The sequence below is a fragment of the Camelina sativa genome, chromosome 20 (genome assembly GCF_000633955.1).
Source record: "Camelina sativa cultivar DH55 chromosome 20, Cs, whole genome shotgun sequence".
NCBI classification, from domain to species: domain Eukaryota; kingdom Viridiplantae; phylum Streptophyta; class Magnoliopsida; order Brassicales; family Brassicaceae; genus Camelina; species Camelina sativa.
In genome coordinates, this window is record NC_025704.1 from 4,053,231 (window position 1) to 4,073,359 (window position 20,129).

General features: G+C 36.5%; 2 protein-coding genes and 2 non-coding genes across 4 annotated transcripts; 3 read left to right on the forward strand and 1 right to left on the reverse strand.

The window, feature by feature from the left end:
* Positions 7,976 to 12,756, forward strand: LOC104769188 (B3 domain-containing transcription repressor VAL1). Its single transcript, XM_010493340.2, has 12 exons — positions 7,976 to 8,660; positions 8,928 to 9,009; positions 9,095 to 9,196; positions 9,301 to 9,863; positions 9,969 to 10,065; positions 10,143 to 10,317; positions 10,457 to 10,533; positions 10,633 to 11,022; positions 11,136 to 11,185; positions 11,302 to 11,415; positions 11,528 to 11,592; positions 11,845 to 12,756. The coding sequence occupies exons 1-12, from the start codon at positions 8,533 to 8,535 to the stop codon at positions 12,411 to 12,413; spliced, it is 2,412 nt and encodes an 803-aa protein (XP_010491642.1). The 5' UTR covers positions 7,976 to 8,532; the 3' UTR covers positions 12,414 to 12,756.
* TRNAG-GCC lies at positions 14,820 to 14,890 on the forward strand. Its single transcript has one exon. It is a non-coding gene; the product is annotated as a tRNA-Gly (tRNA).
* On the forward strand, positions 16,596 to 16,666 carry TRNAG-GCC. Its single transcript has one exon. It is a non-coding gene; the product is annotated as a tRNA-Gly (tRNA).
* LOC104769189 (thylakoidal processing peptidase 1, chloroplastic-like) lies at positions 16,879 to 19,302 on the reverse strand (the record flags this gene model as incomplete). Its single annotated transcript, XM_010493341.2, is given in 6 exon segments — positions 16,879 to 17,407; positions 17,525 to 17,592; positions 17,676 to 17,762; positions 17,951 to 18,019; positions 18,123 to 18,191; positions 18,516 to 19,302. Coding segments are annotated over 6 exon segments (1,035 nt in total). The 3' UTR covers positions 16,879 to 17,280.

Genomic DNA, 20,129 nt, shown 5'->3' on the forward strand with positions numbered 1-20,129 from the left:
GGCCGATGGCTTCACGCAGTCATTGTTTGGCCGCGGGAGGTGGCCGCTAGCTTCACGTGGAAAAAGTTTGGCCGCGGGAGGTGGCCGCTGATGGTGGCGATCAAGTGCGTCTCCTATTCCATCAGCTTTTGTTTGGCTGCTGGTCTTGACCACTTGCTTCACGAGGGCAAGGTTTGGCTGATGGGAGGTGGCCGATGGCTTCACGCAGGCATGGTTTGGCCACGGGAGGTGGCCGCTGGCTTCACGTGGAAAAGGTTTGGCCGCGGGAGGGCCGCTGATGGTGGCGATCAAGTGCGTCTCCTTCGGCTTTTGTTTGGCTGCTGGTCTTGACCGCTTGCTTCATACAGGCAAGGTTTGGCTGATGGGAGGTGGCCGATGGCTTCACGCAGGCATGGTTTTGCCGCGGGAGGTGGCCGCTGGCTTCACGCGGAAAAGGTTTGGCCGCGGGAGGTGGCTGCTGATGGTGGTGATCAAGTGCGTCTCCTTCGGCTTTTGTTTGGCTGATGGTCTTGACCGCTTGCTTCATGCGGGCAAGGTTTGGCTGATGGGAGGTGGCCGATGGCTTCACGCAGGCATGGTTTGGCCGCGGGAGGTGGCCGCTGGCTTCACGCGGAAAAGGTTTGGCCGCGGGAGGTGGCCGCTGATGGTGGCGATCAAGTGCGTCTCCTGTTCCATCGGCTTGTGTTTGGCTGCTGGTCTTGACCGCTTGCTTCACTCGGCCACCGTTTGGCCGATGGTCTTGGCCGCTGATGGTGGTGATCAAGTGCCTCTTCTCCAGTTCACTCTTCTTTGCTTCTTTGCATCAAAACAAGTCCAAATGCTCCAAATGTGATGATATTACTCTAAGAACCTGAGAGGTAGCACACTATATGCATATGCTCCTAAAACAACCTAGAATGACAAGATTATGCAACAAAACTAACCAAAAACAAGGCTTAAAACCCAACAAAAAACAAGATATCACATATCTAAAATTCCTTCTTTATTTTTTTATTTACAGGTGAGGAGAGACGATATCTTAACTTTGATAGTATTGAAACGTCAGATAAAAGTGCTCATGATAATATGATCTACACTTAGGATTTCCTAAACAATATACAAGTTTCTGGATTGTCAAGCCATGCTTTAACGTTGAAAATAGGAGCACATGTCATGTTGCTAAGGAATATAGACCCTAAGGGAGGTTTGAGTAACGGTACGAGGTTAATTATTACTCAGATGACCAATCATATAATCGAAGCAAGAGTCGTGACAGGAAAAAAGGTTGGTGATAAAGTACTTATCTCTAGGATGTATGTTAGTCCACCTGATGCAAAGTTTCCCTTTCGTATGAGGTGACGAAAGTTTTCTGTTACCGTGGAGTTTGCAATTACTATAAACAAAAGTCAAGGTCAGACGCTAGAACATGTTGGATTGTTTCTACCGAAACCGGTTTTCACACATGGACAGCTTTATGTTGCCTTCTCTCGAGTCACAACCAGAAAATGCTTAAAGGTATTAATTACAGATAAATATGGGAAATGCCAGAATAAAACACTTAATGTTGTTTTCAAAGAGGTATTTGAGACTGTATAATTATGGTTTGTAGTTGGATAATTGTTTTGGATATTTAGACTTGAATTATATTTCTTCTCTTAAATAAAGTAATTTTTAATATCTTTAACACTACCTCTATTTAATAGTCAGATATAGACTTTCACATTGGAAAAAACCATTTTCTAATTTTGACTTATTTTATATTATAAAATAAAAGATAAATACATTGTAGATGGTCTAAGAACATTTTATTAAAAAAATTCACATGATTATATTTTATTTGGTTTCAACAATGTTGTTTATAAACATATAATTGTTAGCTGTGTCATAAAATGTATATATAATTTTACATCATAACTATTAACTACAAACTTTATCTTTAATCTGTAATTATATATATAATAATAAATATTAAAAAATATTTAATAGTCAAACAAAAGGTGAGACACTAAAACGATTAAGAGGCAACGTTTAATCGTGACTGTTTGTATTCTTACAAATCTGGAATCCCCTTTTCGTTTTCGATAACAGAGAAGAAACAGGAAAAACCCTAATTGGAGAAAATCATGAGATTCGATTAGCGCCAAGGTCAAGGTCTAATTGATCTTCTTCCCGAAAGAACTAATTGGCGTATACACGCCAAGGTCTTACATTCTTGGAGTATCAGCGAGTTCTTTACAAAAAGAGTACTGCTTCTTGTGGATGTAGAGGTTAGTATCGTTAATTGAACATCATTTTTACTTAAAGTTCATTTTTTAACAATTCTTATATATACGACTTCCTACACAATTGTTATTAAACTGTGAAGAGTAACACAATCAAAACTACTTTTTTACCAAATACACTCGCTAAACTCCAGAAATATATCGACGATGTTGAATGGTATGATATTAGAAATTTCAAAGTAATCAATCCAACCATGAATGAGAGGAATACTCATCATCCTTATCAAATTAAATTCACGGACGATACCACTATGACGCTGGTCCAACAATTGAGTCCAAAGAATTACTTTTGATTCGAGTATTTGGATGATATATATCATGGAAAAATAAATCATCCCATCTCTTTCGGTAAGTGTTTCGTTAATTAATTTAATATTGATATGGTACAATATGTGAGTATAGTTAATTGTAACTTTGTGTTCGGGAATCTAGAATCTTTATAGGATTTGTTGTAACTTTGCGTATTGGTCCCTCCCTTAGAAAAGTATGAATTAAACTTTTACCAAATATAGATTTGCAACACTTTGGAAAGCTAAATTCTGTCTTTTTCCCAAATTAGTTGTCTGTGAGTGTATAGTAGATGTGGAAGATAAAAGAAGACCTGAGAGTGCCAATAATAGTAATGATGTTCTCACGTTGTTGAATGGCAGGTAAAAGACATTTACTCTACCTTTAGGACAGTTACGTTTTAAAGTTGTCTCTATTAAGATTTTTTATTAATTTGATAAACATGTAGGAATGAACTGTGAAATGTCGTGTCAAAAACAACTACACTTCTGAATTCATGTCTAAATGGCAATCAAACGGGTGCCATCTCATATACAAATTCAAACCTTTTTTTTGTGTAATGCGGTTTGTGAAACTCGGAGAATATGAAGGTGTGTAACATAAAATAGTTCTGATATAATCATCATAAGGTAACCAATATATTAATTTTAAACTGCAAATGTTTATAAAACCACAGTTCGAAGGACTGGAGAATCACCAGACTATGTAAGATTTGATTATGTAAAAATAACTTTATACACTTTATATATGATTATGTATGATGTTAAAATAATTTTGTTTCATACACTTTATATATTTACAAGTCTGAGTTTGCTGGACGTTATTACATAAACCATGTGATGGAGCATCAAAGTGAGAGCCCAGGGACTCAGTCATAAAGAATGGACTCAGAAATAAAGATACAGTGGCTTAATTAACTTTTTGTATATGCAAACTTTAGTATAATTTTGAATGTTTATAGTACCAAATACAATGGTCTAAATAGAAGTACATTTATGGGTTGCTTAAAATATTATTTTAATAGTCTAAACGAAATTACATATTATATTATCCCAAATTATTATATCAAGGTAATTAAAATTGACCGTAACAATTGTATTTGGCTCATTTAAAATTTTGTTACGGTCAATTTGGGCTTAAACTTTGAAAATAGCCTTTAAAATTTCAATTAAACTTTAAAAATAGATTTTAAAATTTCAATTTATATTTTGCATATGTAGAGTAATACTATAAACATTTTATTAACTATTCATTTTATTATTTTAAAAAGTGAAAATAATAATATTTAATATGAAACTTTAAAAAAAATATATATTTGAACATACGAACTACTATAAAAATTAAAAAAAATTAAACAGGTTTTTAAAATATAATAAAAATTTGATTCAATATTATGAAGAATTAAATTAGTTTTTTTTTTTCTATTTAGTTCTTGCCCGCACAAGCGTGCGGGTAATTCTCCTAGTATACTTTAAATTATATGGCGCTAATGAGATGTCTTGATATTAGTATTATAATTATAATTTTATTAATAAGATAAAAAAAAAATGTCTGTTGCAAGCTGGGAACGTGAGCCCCAGTTACAGCTGGTGTGTATCATGCATTATTGCAGTTTCTATCAGTTGATTCTATTTCTTACATGCCGTCCTAAAAAGTCCTTTGCATGTTAATTACTTAAAAAAGATATGCAAATTGTTAATTTCTCAGTATACGTTTAGAAAAAAAAATACATGCTTATGAACCCGACTGGTAAATTAGTTGGTCATCATCCAAATTACGAGTTTGAATAGCAATGACATTGACAACAAAGTAATTCAGCGTGCTTCGGTCTCGGGCTAAAAAAATATGAAGGTCTAGGTGACTAGGTAGGTCTTGATTATTATGGTTTTTTCAAAAAAGTAATAAAGAATATTGCGGCTGTTTGATTCTCATGTGCAAAATGTGTGGTACGAGATTGATACTTGTTACGTTAGCGAGTATCTCTTGATGACAACTATTCTAAGAAGTGGTTTCACATGGCCAAAAGATTTAAAAAGCGGAGCTTATTCATATCAAACTCGAGAATTTAGCACTTGATAGGATTTAGCACTTGATTGGAATAACTGAAACTAATCATTGGATTGGATTTACAAGTCAAGGTTCAAATGTATACAAATATATCTTTCATAGGATATGGTGATTTTTTTTGTTTTTTTTGTGAATTATCCGAATGTTTCCAGTAACTGAAATTTTTAACAATAATATTCGAAATTTGAGAATCATCATATTCTCGGTACCAGTCAAATTATTAGTTGTGGAATTATATGGCAACACGCAAAGTGAAAAAAAAAAATGAAGAAGTTCATACGTACGTGCTTTGAATTATATAGTTTTGAACCAAAAAAAGAAGAAGAGAATTATATGGTTTCAAATTTTATAATCTAGTTGTAATCATATGATGTTAATCTCTGTATAAATCTAGTGGTTCTGATTATCCAAGTCAGTTTCATGAAATAAATTTTGGGTGAAAAGTATTTAATAGAAGGATAAGGGGAACGAGGAAGAATACAGGGTCAATTCGGTCGCCCTAATTTCTCTCCCAAAGACCAGCCGCCGCGAGAAAAAAAATTTCTTCGATCTGCCCTCTCCGGCTGCCGGGCTTCATGCCGGAGCTGTGGGAGGGTTTAGTTTTTCGTCTTGCTTCTTAGTCTTTGTTTTTTTTGGTTATCTCTGTTGTTTTCGCTGTTGTCAAGATCCCCTTTGAAGCGAAGATCGATTGAAGAAGAGGAAGCCATCGACAGCAAGATTTGGTTGTGGTAGAGACAATCCGTTTGTTAATGGGTTAGTCTAGGTTGTGGCTCGGTTCTGGTGGTTCTCTTGTGGCTGATGGGTTGAAGGAGACGAACGTATGTCGTTTCCTGTTCTGGTATGGTACTTCTCTCGTTTCTCTCTTCTTTGGACTGCGGGTTTTTCAACAAGGTGGTGTTGTTTGTGTTAGTGTGGCTACATCCGCTGGTTTCAGGTTGCAAAGAGAAGTTTATGGTTTGTGTCTTCTCTCAAACTTGCCTTCTCTGTTGGTTGGTACTCAATCCTTAGTTCTTCCGCTCTATTAGGTCTCCTGGTTAGTCAGTGTTTGCGCTATATGCTAGGTTTCGTTCTTTCTGCTTGTCAACCGGATGGTATTTTGTTGCTAGCCATCTACTAGCTCACTTCGGCGGCTCTTTTGAGTTGTGGTTTTGGGTTTTAGGCATAGTAGTGGAATCGTCTTTCAGCTGTTCTCTTGCGAGGAGGTCACCAGTTTTGATTCTGTAGATGGTTAAAGCTGGGTCGACGAGGGTCCGCGTGTAAGAGCTGTTAGTCCTCTTTGGCTTGTCTCAGGTCGAATCTCAAGGTTTCTTCTTTGTCCCTAGTTTGGCTCGCTTTCTCTTGACTTGTTTTGTGCGACTGGATGGTTGTGGCTTCTGTTTCTCTGATGTCGTTCGAGCTTGCTTTCGTTCCTGCCGGTGCTGATGATGGTTTGTCGACGGTGTGCTATCAAGGTTTATAGCACTTCCGGTCTTATTGGTACTCTCCGGCTCTTACAGGTTCTATTGGAAAGCTTGTGAGCTTCTTTCTGATTCAGCTGGGCAGTTTTAGATCTTTGGTTTTTATTTATTCCTTGGTGACCTGTTTTTCTAGGTTGTTTAGTCTTTATACCTTTGTCTCCGGAAGTGTGTAACTTGCCGGCTTAAGCTTCCCTTGTTTGGGCTTAGTGCTTCCCTTGTTTAGGATTAGTCTTAGGTGATTTCTTTGTTTTCACCTTTTTGTATTTAAGATGTAATCTGTTCAATGATAATATAAACTTAGATGACAAAAAAAAAGAAAAAAAAAAGAAGGATAAAGGGAACGTGGCCCTGCGACAATATTATCTCTTGTGCATGGTAACATCAAGATAATTTCTATATAAAATATATGAAAAAAATCCAAAAAGGGAAAACGTCTATATATTTTGCTATCAACAAGAAAATCCCATAAATACAGCAATGAAAAATAGGAAGATAGAATACCATTTTTTATTTTTTACCAGACGTTGACGGTTTTCACCGAGTTAAAATTAGAAGTTACTTTACTTGTTTCGATACTCTTCGTTTATTCAGTAGTTTACACTTACAAAGCTTACAAGGTCAAAAAGGTGTAAAAAGCGTAATAGGCGATTCCAACAAAACAAAAAAAAATTAGCGATTTCAAAAGATATGGTGTCATTTTTTGTTAGATTTATTATTATTATTATCATTTTAATTTGGTAGGATGTTAGATCTAAATTTTGAGTTCCTATCTAAGATAGAAAAGATTAAAGATTTTAGTGGAAAATAATAAGTGAGTTATCATGTTATGTTAAAATGTGGCAAAATGTCAAAGAAAAACATGATATACTTATTAATCCCTTTATTAATCAACCGCAGATGAATCAAAGTATATGGTGTGATTTACAATCCCCCCCATTGTATACTCATCTATGTAAGCAATAAATTTCACCTTATGGAGTGATCTATTCTTTTCTTTATGTTTTGTTTTCATATCTTTTTAAATTTGGTATTATATATAGGAATATATATAGATTTTATCATAAATTATTTATCTAGCTAGCGCACGATCTTAGTCATCCAATATAAATCATATACGTCTAACGCGCGATGTTAGTCATCCAATATGAATCATGTTTATATTAGTCAATTCTAAAGTTTATGGTAAGATTCAAATTTGGTTAGAATACTACAAATACAAAGAATGATATATTGGCTATACAGTAGATATATGGACATCCAAAATTTATATTATAAATTTTTTATTAGATAAGTACGAATAATATAATATTATTTTCTATTTGTATAACAATTTTAAAAAATTTATAACCTTAATATCTGGTTATTAAATAAATATTTTTTAATACAAAAATGAATTATGAAATAAATTGTAAATTTTCTGAATGATCACCAAGTTTTCTTAAAGAGTCGAGTTAAGTCTGATGATCATTTGATTGTGTCTTGGTTTGAGTGGAGAATATTTGAGGCAATCACATAGACAACCAAAATACACATGCAAAATTTGATTTCTTAAAGAGTAAGAGAACCTCGTCAAAATAGAAAAGAAGAACCTCGCAAAGTCTTTTTTTTGTGTGTGTGTGCATCTGTGTTCAACTGTCATGCATGCATTCTACAGATTTATGATAAAATCAAAAATAAATAATGATGTTTCTAAATAAATTATAGTATTCCCAAATTTTATTATGTGAAGTACCTAAATATAGTAGAATACATATAACCAAATATTAAAGACTACGTCATAATATTCTTATTTCCAAAATATATGATTCCTACCAACCCTAATTTTCATGCCTATATAAATCAATAAAAAATCTCAATCCCAACATCACCAAAAAAAAAAAAAAAAAAAACTAAAGTCTTTCACTTTGTGTCTCCCTTCTTAATCTCTCGCTGGTTACTTTTGGTGTCTTTGTAAAGTCTTCATCAAGTGTCGTGCATGCATTTTATGCGTTTCGTTATCTCTTGCATGCTCTCTCTCTTTCTCTCTCTATCTCTATCTCACCCATAATCCTAATTTTCACATCGAAGAATTAAATTATAAAAAAAAATTCACCCAAAAAAAAAAAAAAAACCAAAAAACCAAAACCTCGTTGCCTTCTTCTTCTTCTTCTTCCTCGCCGTTACAGTCCTCTTCAATTCGCCGTCAAAAAAATCTTCTCTTTTTAATCTCCCCGCCGGTGTTTTCACACTCCCTTTTCTCCAACAATCCTCTGATCTCTCTCTCTCTCTCTCTCTCTCTACATGGCTTCGATTTTGACCCACAACGTCGATGCATGTTTCTATGACTAAAGTCTAATCCTTTTTCAATTTTAAAATCAATTCACGTCGATTTCATCTCCGATTCGTTGTTCTAGCTCTCCGTGTGGTCTTAGGGATTTAAGATTTTGGGGGGGGATTGGGATTCGAAAATCTAGGTGGTGATGTTTGAAGTCAAAATGGGGTCAAAGATGTGCATGAACGCTTCATGTGGTACGACCTCTACTGTTGAATGGAAGAAAGGTTGGCCTCTTCGATCTGGTCTCCTTGCTGATCTCTGCTATCGTTGCGGGTACTCTCAATCTCAATCTCAATCTCTCTAATTTGTTCGATTCTTGAATCAAAGTCTCGATCTTTTTCATGACCCTGTTTGTTATCTTCTTGATTCCTCTGTTTTTTGGCTCTTTGGTTTTGCGTATTGTGTTGTTGTTTTATGACTACGTAGATAGATGGGTTTAATCTATAAATAGCACAAAATATGTGACTTTGGTACATAAAAGGAATAAAATTTTTGAGAGAAGAATTGATTGGTCGTTGTAATGATTTTTTTATCTTATAGATCTGCATATGAGAGTTCTCTTTTCTGTGAACAATTCCATAAGGACCAATCTGGTTGGAGGGAATGCTATTTGTGCAGCAAGGTTCGATTTTTTAAAACTGTATGAGTATAATTTCTCTTTATCTCTGCAATTTTTGTTGTTCTGATTGAAGTTTCTGCAATGACAGAGACTACATTGTGGATGCATTGCTTCTAAGGTAATGATTGAGCTTATGGACTATGGTGGTGTTGGTTGTAGTACTTGTGCTAGCTGCCATCAACTCAATTTGGTGAGTTTTTTTGACTAGCCTTGGTTTTACTCATTTTGTAGTATATATTCAAGTTGTTTGTTGTTCTAATGATTCTGTCTTGACTGTTTACTAATCTTCTGCAGAATAAGAGGGGTGAGAATCCAGGTGTGTTTAGCAGAATGCCAATGAAAGCGTTAGCTGATAGACAACATGTGAACGGGGAAAGTGGGATGAATATTGAAGGAGGAAGAAACGAAGCAGATCTCTTTTCTCAAGCCCACAGAGGTGAGGCTCAGCCACTGGTCATGGGAGGGGATAAAAGAGAAGAGTTCATGCCTCACCGTGGGTTTGGTAATACCAGCACCGGGTACAGGCTTGATGGTGCGGAAATGCATGAATCATCACCGTCACAGCCATCTTTGAACATGGGTTTGTCAGTACTTCCATATAGCCCATCTTTTTCAACCGAGGGCATAGAGGGAAAGAAACACATTGGTGCTTCTTCTCAGTCCAACGTGGTCCATTGCTCTGCCTCTAACATTCTGCACAAGCCATCAAAACCTGCTATGTCAACTCCTCCTGTGGGTAGTAAATCTGCTCAGGCCCGGATTGGAAGGCCTCCTGTGGAAGGGCGAGGGAAAGGTCATTTGCTTCCGCGGTATTGGCCAAAATATACTGATAAAGAGGTTCAGCAAATCTCTGGAAAGTATCCTTTTGTTTGCTTCTTCTCTGCTTTCAATAATTTTTTTGGCAAATAACTTAATTCTGTACAGACTTCTAGTAACTCCAATGTTTATCTTAACAATCTTAGCTTGAATTTGAACATTGTACCTCTTTTTGAGAAAACTCTTAGTGCCAGTGATGCTGGTCGCATTGGTCGTCTAGTTCTTCCAAAAGCCTGTGCAGAGGTAACATTGTACCTCTTTATTTTTCGTGATTCTTTTTCTTGTAGAGTTATGACTTTATTGGCATGGTTGGTATATAGGCATATTTTCCTCCAATTAGTCAATCAGAAGGCATTCCTTTGAAAATCCAAGATGTGAAGGGTAAGGAGTGGACGTTCCAGTTCAGATATTGGCCTAATAACAACAGTAGAATGTATGTCTTGGAAGGTGTCACTCCTTGCATACAGTCCATGTTGCTACAGGCTGGTGATACAGGTACTTCTCCCGTAGCTTTATAATATGGTTTTAGCTACAGCTTCAGGATTTTGTTGGTACTTACATCAAAGCTTCATGAATCATCAAAAACTGTTGGGTTTTTTTCCTCATTGTGTGGCTTTCTTTTTCACCTGAACAGTAACTTTCAGTCGGGTTGAACCTGGTGGAAAACTAATCATGGGTTCCAGGAAGTCAGCTAATGGTGGAGACACGCAGGTTGGGTTTCTATGAACTGGCTTTTGCAGGAATGTGCTGTGTTTTTTTATATGTTCTGCTTTAGCTCCATTCTTATCCGGTTCCAATATTTGTAACCAGGGTTGTGGTGTCACCAACGGTACTTCAACCGAGGACACATCATCGTCTGGTGTTACAGAGAACCCACCCTCCATCAATGGTTCCTCGGGCCCCTCACTAATACCAAAAGAATCGAATGGTGTGCCTGAGAATTTGAGCTCACCTTATGGTGGTAGTAGTAGCACAAAGAATGAGAATAACGGGGGCAGGATAGGTGATGATCCTACACGAGTTAAAGAGAAGAAGAGAACTCGAACCATTGGGGCCAAAAATAAGAGACTTCTTTTGCATAGTGAAGAGTCTATGGAGCTGAAACTCACCTGGGAAGAAGCTCAGGACTTGCTTCGTCCCGCTCCTAGTGCAAAGCCTACCATCGTCGTCGTTGAGGAGCATGAAATTGAAGAATTTGACGTAAGTGGTCCACCTTGTTAATTTTCATACTAACAATGGGTTTCATGTGATTAACCTTGTTGTACTGGATTACTCTTTGTTAAGTCATAGTTCTTCTTAATGTTTATGCACAGGAACCTCCTGTCTTTGGAAAGAGGACTATAGTCACTACAACACCTACAGGGTAAGTTCTTTATATGAACGGCAACATACCTTATCATATGAATTATATCCATACTTGCACTTGGTGCTTATCTTCAGCTTGCAAGCGATTTACTAACGAATGTCTTTGTGGTCCAGTGAACAAGAACGATGGGCATCTTGTGACGACTGCTCTAAATGGAGAAGGTTACCTATAAATGCTCTTCTTCCCTTCAAATGGACATGTATAGACAATGTTTGGGACGTGAGCAGGTAAGAAATTTCACTATTTTTTCTATCTCGTGTGACCTGAATCAATATTCATTTTAGGTTTTTAATCTTGAGGTCCTGTCGCTGTAATGAATAAAATATACATTGATGATAGGTGTTCATGTTCTACACCGGAGGAGAGTCTGAAGGAACTTGAGAATGTTCTTAAAGCAGGGAGAGGTATGAGATCTATTATACTTTGACCTCTCATGGTTCTTTCTCATTAGCTTATTGCATTAGAGTGAGATGCTGTTTCCAAGTACTTGTACTGTGAGCATATATTGTTGGGCGTTCGTATAAAAACGTCAGGATATGTATCTGTTATGTATCTTGCAAATTCGTTTTATGAACGCAGCTTACGGTACATGTACTCAGCTTATTGAGAATCTCAAGTCTCAAAGACACTAACTGTCTGTTTGTGTATTTGTGTAGAATACAAGAAGAGAAGAACTGGGGAAAGCCAGGCAGTAAAAAGTGAGCAAGAACAGTCTGGTTTGGATGCACTAGCGAGTGCAGCAGTCTTAGGAGACACAATAGGCGAGCCAGAGGTTGCAACCACAACCAGACATCCAAGGCACCGGGCTGGATGCTCTTGCATTGTGTGCATTCAGCCACCAAGTGGGAAAGGTAGGCACAAGCCCAACTGCGGGTGCAACGTGTGTAGCACCGTGAAGAGAAGGTTCAAGACGCTTATGATGAGGAGGAAGAAGAAGCTGTTAGAGCGCGATGGACCAGCAGCAGAGGAGAAGGAGAAGGACATGGAACAGGCTGAGTCTGATAAGAGTAAGGCAGAGAAGGAAGCGAACACAGCAAGGATAGATCTGAACAGTGATCCATACAGCAAAGAAGATGTTGAAGCTGTTGCGGTGGAGAAAGACGGAAGTAGAAAAAGAAAAATAGGGGAGAGTTCAGGCGAGGCTCAAGACGGCGATGGTTTAGGAGTTAAGGAGTTAGAGGAAGAGGCTGAAAAAATTCGTGAAGATCCGAGACGTTCAAGCTGATATGGAAGGAAAAAAGGGAAAGACCAAAAGCTGAGGACACCAAGGGTAGAAGAAGAAGTGAGAATGAGAGAGGTACAGTTTTGTGTTTGATTATGTTGTGTCATAGTTGTAGGAAAAATAAGTTTTAGGTTCAAGGGTCAAGACAACAAGAATGACCCATCTTTTGATTTTGTAATTTTTTTTCCCTTTTCAAATGGTTTGTGGTGAGTTTAGTATGTTATGTCTACATTCATGTGGGTTTTTGTAGAAGGCAAATAGAGCTTAATGGCTTGGTGATGTAACATTTGAATTTCTTTTTCTTGTTTTCAACTTAACATGGAATTGGCATTAGGATTTAATTAAAGATCATTCTTCTTAATTTATTGTCTCTTATCATTCGATTTTCAGGGTTATGAAAGAAAATAAATAGTGCTAAGAACTTAATCTTACATAAGAAGATGTGGTAGACGTAAAATTGATAGATATATTGGCAGGATTGAGAAAATAAATAGTGCTAAGAACTTAAAGTTACACAATCAGATTTCTACACTTTTGAAACCCACATTAAAAAAAAGGTGGTTTCTTTGGCTACCGACAGAATTAAAATTGTTAGATAGACAGATTTATTGGCAGGATAGATTTTGTAAATATGTTCTTTTATGAGTTAATTAAAATTTAGGCATCAAAACTCCACAGCCCCTCTGAATTAGGTATTATTGAAATGGTGTTCGGTTTTAGGCACTCAAATGTTGCAGAATGACTCTTCTACCCTTTTCTTTCTGATGTCATTGTCGATCTCTCTGCTTCCATGGGCAGATTGCAGATTTAAAATTGGAGAAAATGTTTTATTGTTCGCTCTCTAGGGAACTCAATTCATGCGGTTTGCGGTTTGATTGCGTATTCTCCAGGTTTGTGCTCCTACACCCATGGTGAAAGCTAGGAATATATGTGGATCTATTGCGGATGTGCGTATGGCAGTGGCGACGGAGAAATTAATGAAACTAATTCCGCCCAGTTTGGGACATCAGTCGATGCTGTCTTTATGCCCACGGTCGTCTATGCCCAAAAACTATGCTCTCTAATTATCTCTCTATCGTAGTACTCGTGCTCGGCGGCGTTCCTCCCAACATCAATAACCGATGGGTCACTATTCAAAAGATTCGATTTCAAATGGAGCGGCCCTAGGGGATGAAGATTTCAAGCTAATGAAACAGCTTGGAGAAGGTGAAATTGGTAATGTCTACTTAATGGGGCTGATCGGATATGGAGAGAGATTTGTACTGAAAATTTGTGGATAAAGCAACGATTGCAACGAATGAATTATACGAAAAGAGGTACTTACAATACATTTGTCTTCAATTTAAAAATTTTGTTTCTTCTGTTTTTTTTCAATGTCCTATTCCTATGACTTCTGAAGGATAATATTCAGCTTAATCACAATCGTCGTAGTTAGTGTACATGATCTTCTTTTCTATATTATCTTTTCTGGTGAAGGGATAAAATTAAATCAGTTATCGTGTATCAAGTGTTTTTTTGTGAATGATTTACTGTATATTAATCAGTTTGGGTTCACTAATTCTTAACTAGGGTTTAGCTTTTTCTCATTTATACTATTAGCATCTCGTCCAGTAGTTAAAACATCAATGTTTGGGTTCTCTATTTACGATCTAGTAGGGTTTATAGCAATTTTTCGATTAGACTATTGGCATATCGTCAAGTAGTTAAAACTTGTAGTGTTTCTAATGAACCATCACTAATATTGCGACCCTCTATTGTCAGAAGAAAAAAGTAGAACTGATGCTAAAAAAGACAGATACATGTGTGTAAACAATGAACAATCTTGTTTCTCTTATGATTCGTCGATTCCAATCAGCCTATCGCCGTAACCCAGCTTCAATCACCGGTGGTGTTTTTCTCTGTGACGGTTAGATTAGATGCATCCCTACCAACAACCCCTTCTTCGCCTGAAACCACCATCGTCCTCATCAGCAACCTCTTCTTCGCCTGAAACCACCTCCGATCTTGTTCTGAAAGAATCTTTTTTATTGTAGATTTTGAAACAAAGCAAAGTTGATGACTGATATATTCAGTTTAGAAAGAACTCTCTTTCTCCCTTCTGACGTCATGAAAATTACGCTCAAAAAAACATAAGGGCAAAAATGTCAGTCACAGTAATGTTCGCATGTATTATAATGCCTTTCACTGTTGTAATGCCTAAAATCAAATCTCTCTCCAAAAAAATGCATATTTTTATAAATTTCCCTTCTTTTATACTCTAGTTTTTTTCAGTTTCAATAACAATTGCATAGCTTTGAGAAGAACATCTTCAATCTCATCTCAAAATTTTTCTTTCATATTTTCCAATTAGTCTCGTTACAATAGAAAATGAATGTAGTTTAGTCTATTTATCCGTGTTATAGCATCAAAGCACCAGTGGTCTAGTGGTAGAATAGTACCCTGCCACGGTACAGACCCGGGTTCGATTCCCGGCTGGTGCATTTGAGCTGTGAAGAAATTGGTTTAGCGTTGGTTGGGTCCTTCGCATTCTCCTGAAATTTCGGTTGAGATATGCCACACTCTGAGCTCTTCTTACTTTTTTTGTCCTCGTGTTCTGTAATAATTTGAAGTTACCAACTTACATAATATGTATCAGAATACTAATACTTGGGTTGCAAATTTAAACATGATCGTAACGTTCACAAATCACAATTTAGGTTCTTTACAACACAAATGTTTTTAATTTATATATTTACAAATACTCAAAACAAAAATACATTTTGTTTGACAATTTTAAAACACACATCTGATTACAAAAATGCTCAGAATAGATTATCTATGTATTATATCTTCCAAATTGATATACATGTTAAGAGTTTAATTTTGAGAGTCAAAGCTTTTGTTGCGGTTGTCTCCGAGGACAAAGAGTTAACTTTTTGGAACAAACTGCAAAAAAATTCATGAAAAGCAAACCTTTACAGCAGTCTGATTCTTTTACAAGGATGAACAAGTCGTTAATTATAAGTTACCTATTTGTTCCATTCAATATGCCATTGGCTCCAAAAACGTTTTATTTTTTTCTTTTGATTATAATTTAATATTAATTTCGTTAAAAATATATATGCCATTGGCTCCAAGAAAAAAAAATTCTTTACGAACCTTGATGATACACACAAAGTTTGTTTTTTAAAAAAAAAAGGTTTTCCATTTCTGAAAAAAAAAAAACTAGTTGTTTAGGAAACCTCTTTAGAAGTCATAACTTGCCTCTTGACTGAGCTTCTTTTTTCTTTTTAAAGTTCTCATCAATTTATATTTCAACCTCATCGAAGTAATCAAATATGTTAGTATTAAATTATTTTTTATGTTAATAATTCTTACTTCTTTTCACTATCGTATTTAAAATGTTCCACATTTTTTTTTATTATACTCTTGTTATGTACACTAATATTTGAATACTAATAAATTTCTTACCAAAATTTAAATATTTAAAAATTCAAAGCAAGAAATTTATCGATGATCTAAAAGTGCTTATTAAGATATAAAAGAAAACATGAAATGAAGTAGCTCACTGAGACACTTTATTTAAGTGCAAAGACCAAAGAAGGATATCTCTACCCAAAAAGACCAAAGAAATATATTTTAGGTTTTTCTTCAAAACTAAAATAGATTTTGATTATATTTCATAAAATAATTTAATATTGAGGCATTAAAACTTCTCAAAAGGACAACTTTAGTTACATTCATCAATGTCTTACACCACATATATGAGAAGCTCTTGCTCCAACATTTGGTAACACGCGGGTTTAGATGAGTTTCTCGTAAGACAGTACAATCTTAGACTTCTTATAATCTTATTGATCCTCTAATAAAAAAGTCTTTTCTTGTCAATGGTTCTTTTTCCAATGCTATTTGTATTGAAATTCATGTAGTGTAAAAAATTCATGAGATCTTGCCCTTTTGGTGAATGAACAAAAAATGGATGACATATTTAGTAAAATAGTAACTTGCAATGTCTTTCAATAAAGAAAAGGAAACGGTTACACAGTTTGACATGTAGAAACTGATTTCCATCTTGTATCATTAGGAATTGGGTGAAAGTGAAATTTCCATCTGGTAAGACATGAAATTGGAGTTGCCTCGTTGTTTGCCCAAAGACAAAATTAATGCTTGGTATTATTATTGTAAGTTTATTTAACTAGACAAGAAGCACCAGTGGTCTAGTGGTAGAATAGTACCCTGCCACGGAACAGACCCGGGTTCGATTCCCGGCTGGTGCACTTGAGCTGTGATGAAAATGGTAAGCGTTGGTTGGGTCCTTCGCATTCTCCTGAACTTTCAGTTGAGATACGCCACACCTCTGAGTGTGCTCTTCTTTTTTTTTTTTTAAAACTTCTTTCGTCACATTTTCATTTTCTCAGCTAACATAGTCGTCCTGCAATACAGATTAATGTTCAAAACATTAAGATAATAACTGCACTGCAACTAGAACTATTATCATAACAAAAAGATTTCATATTTTTTCTTACAACAACACGGGTTTACACACACGATCCTTTTCTACAAAACTCAAAAACAAAAAAAAAACCTTTTGTGTTTGACAATTGCCTATACGGCTTTACAACAGTGTCTTGAATTCAGGGTTTTAACACACAACAATCACAGTAAAGCTTTCTTATATTTTCTTTGTTTGCATCTTCCATTCCTTTTATACACATAATTTCTCCGGCTTCCCGACCATCTGCTAAGAACCAGATGTCGATCCATAACGATACAGAGTATGTATCCGCAGATCTCGTAACGTGTTGAGTTTTCAATTCCAAGTCTACCCAATTCTGACCAGACTGGTTTTGCAAAATCTTGTGTTTTAATATTTAGAAGCATCCAAAATTTGTCATGAAACTGCAACAACAGGTCCCTTTGGGATAGCTTGGTCGTGGTATATGGTGTCTGATACTTTGCTCGGTGGCCAATACCGAAACACTGATCTTCCAATGATGTTCTCTATTGGAAGTGGACCCCTGCATTAACACATTCACCATTAGTCTCAATGGGGACGCACACTATTACAAAGACTGCTCATAATAGATATAATATGTATTTGATCCTCAAAACTGATTTTGAATTTAGAGAGTTACCAGTTGTGAGAGTCAAAACTTTTGTTGCGGTTGTCTCCAAGGACGAAAACATAACCTTTAGGGACATACTGCAATTAAACATGTGAAGCAAACCTTATCAACAGTCTGATACTTAACAAGGATTAATAAGTGGTAGTTACAAGATACTCACCATTGGTTCCATTCCATACGACATTGGCTCTAAGACAAAATCTTCTTCTTGCACAACGTCATTTACAAAGAGCTTCCCATCACGAATCTACATGGTACACAATCCAAGGTTAGACAGTTGTTTAATAAAAAAAAGACAGAAAAAGGGTTGGGTACATTTCTGAGAAAACTTTTTTGTCCGACAAATCCTCAACAAAAGCAATACCGACCGAGTGAACAAAGACTTCAATGGGTGAAAAGGATCAATCAACAAGTGGATTGGATATAAGGGCTTACTTCAACCCAGTCACCTTCACTTGCCACTATCCTTTTTATGTAAACTTCATTGCAACTGTAACCATGTTCCTACAATTCAAAAGGAGAACAACAATTACTTAATTTACAATTCAAGATACCGCACAGGTTGAAACATCTTAAATCTCAAAAAAAATTTGAAACTGTGACCTACCAGCAAGATTGGAGGAGCCTTGAAAATTACTATATCTGACACCTCTGGCTTCCTGAAAAAGTATGAAACCTGACCAACAACACCAAGGCAAAAACTCATCAGTCTAGTCATAAGAAACTATAAGAATCTCATTCAAAAACCCGCATCAAACAACTAAAAAATATCAAGTTGCAGTCTAGCAGTTTTGCCTATGGAACAACTTTCACATCAAGCTTACAAGAACAATATGTACACATTCAATAAACCATAAGATTATCACAATTCACACAACTACTCTATCCTAAACAAGTAAGAACTAATTTCAGAACCGGCTAAAAGTCACCATCCAATTCCATCACCTATAACTACAATGAAAATCATAACAACTAGAGATAACAAACTCAGAATTGGTACCTTCTCCGCCATAACACGATCACCAACGTCCAAGGTAGGGTACATAGACGCAGAAGGAATAGACTTTGGCTCAGCAAGAGCCGATCTGAAGAGGATAGAGACAGTAACCGCCGTGAAAGCAGCCTTAGCATCCTCAGAACAAATACCCAAAAGCTTATTAACCCATCCACTTCCTCCTCCACTCCTCGAATCCTTACCACTAAACTCCTGCTCATCATCATCATCATCCGTTCCTCCTCTGTCCACATCAATATCAGGAGCCTTCTTTGATCTGTGAAGAAACGGAATAATAGAAGAAGCCTTGAAAGACGAAACCCCCAAAACATTCATCGACGACGAAGACGAAGACTCATGAGCCGACGTTGACCTCAAGATCGAGATCAAACCCATCACAAGCGGACTTTGACTTCGTCCTCCGATGAGCTCATTCGCGACGCTACCGTACATGGACGCAGGTCGAGTCGGAGATCGATCGAAATCACGCTTGTTGGTGAAGAACCGAGGACGAACCAGGGACTTGAAGCAGCAACGAAGATCGCCGCCGGGATCCATACGGGTCCCGGCGAGATTCCGAGCAACATGGGTGGAGTAGGTGAAAGTAATTCTAATCGCCATTAATACGAGTTTTAAGAAGAACTTTAACAAGTAAGGGTAAATTGAAGTGTCGTAAAGCGAACAAGTTTCAGCTAAAGAGAGACTCAGAAGAACCAGTAACCCATTCTTAATCAATCGATCAGTGAATTGAAAGCAGAATCGACGAATTGAAAAGGTCGAACTATGTCCGACGAGTCAAATTCGGAAGAAGGTGGGTTCGCCGGCGAAGGTTTGGAGAAGTGAAACGAGTTAAAGGTGGAGACTTTAGAGAGAGGGAAGATCTGGGTATCCCTAAAGGGCAGATCTTTTGAGTTTAATCAAGGAAGCTTCTTCGTTGGTCTGAGATGGTGGTGGTGGTGACTTATCTGAGATGAACTGTTTATTTTAAATTAATTTTAGCAGAAAAGTCAAAAGTTTGACACAAGAAAAGGAAGAAGAAGGAGATGAGTCAAACTCGGCCGCTGGGCTTTTTATGGGCCGCACGATCTCGTTATTTGTAATGCCGTCGTCAAATAACGGACACATAATTTAGTGGGAGGTTAAAAGTCTTTAAAAAATATTTTAGCATGCTCGTTGTAATTTATATGTTGAGTGTGTGTTGTCAACGATGACGAAACAAACAATGTCAACGCTAATCAGTTTTATGATTTATTAATTTTAGATTAAACATGTAAATTTTAACTTTTACGTAGAGAATATGCTAAAATACCAAGGCTAAAACAAGTTTTGAGTTTTAAAATACCATAACTCTTCTAAATTTCCTAATATATGTATAGCAAAAAATGAAAGGTACCGTCTATCCTCTCACTCACTGATAGGCCTGGTCAAAATACCCAGATCCAGATATCCGATCCGAACCTGATCCGAAAAAACTCGATCCGAACCTGTATATGAAATTGTAAAATACCCGAATGGGTTCTAAATCTCTAAATCCAAAAATCCAAATCCGAACTCGATCCGAACTGAAATCCGAACGGATATCCAAATATACTCACATTATTAATATATAGTAGTAATATA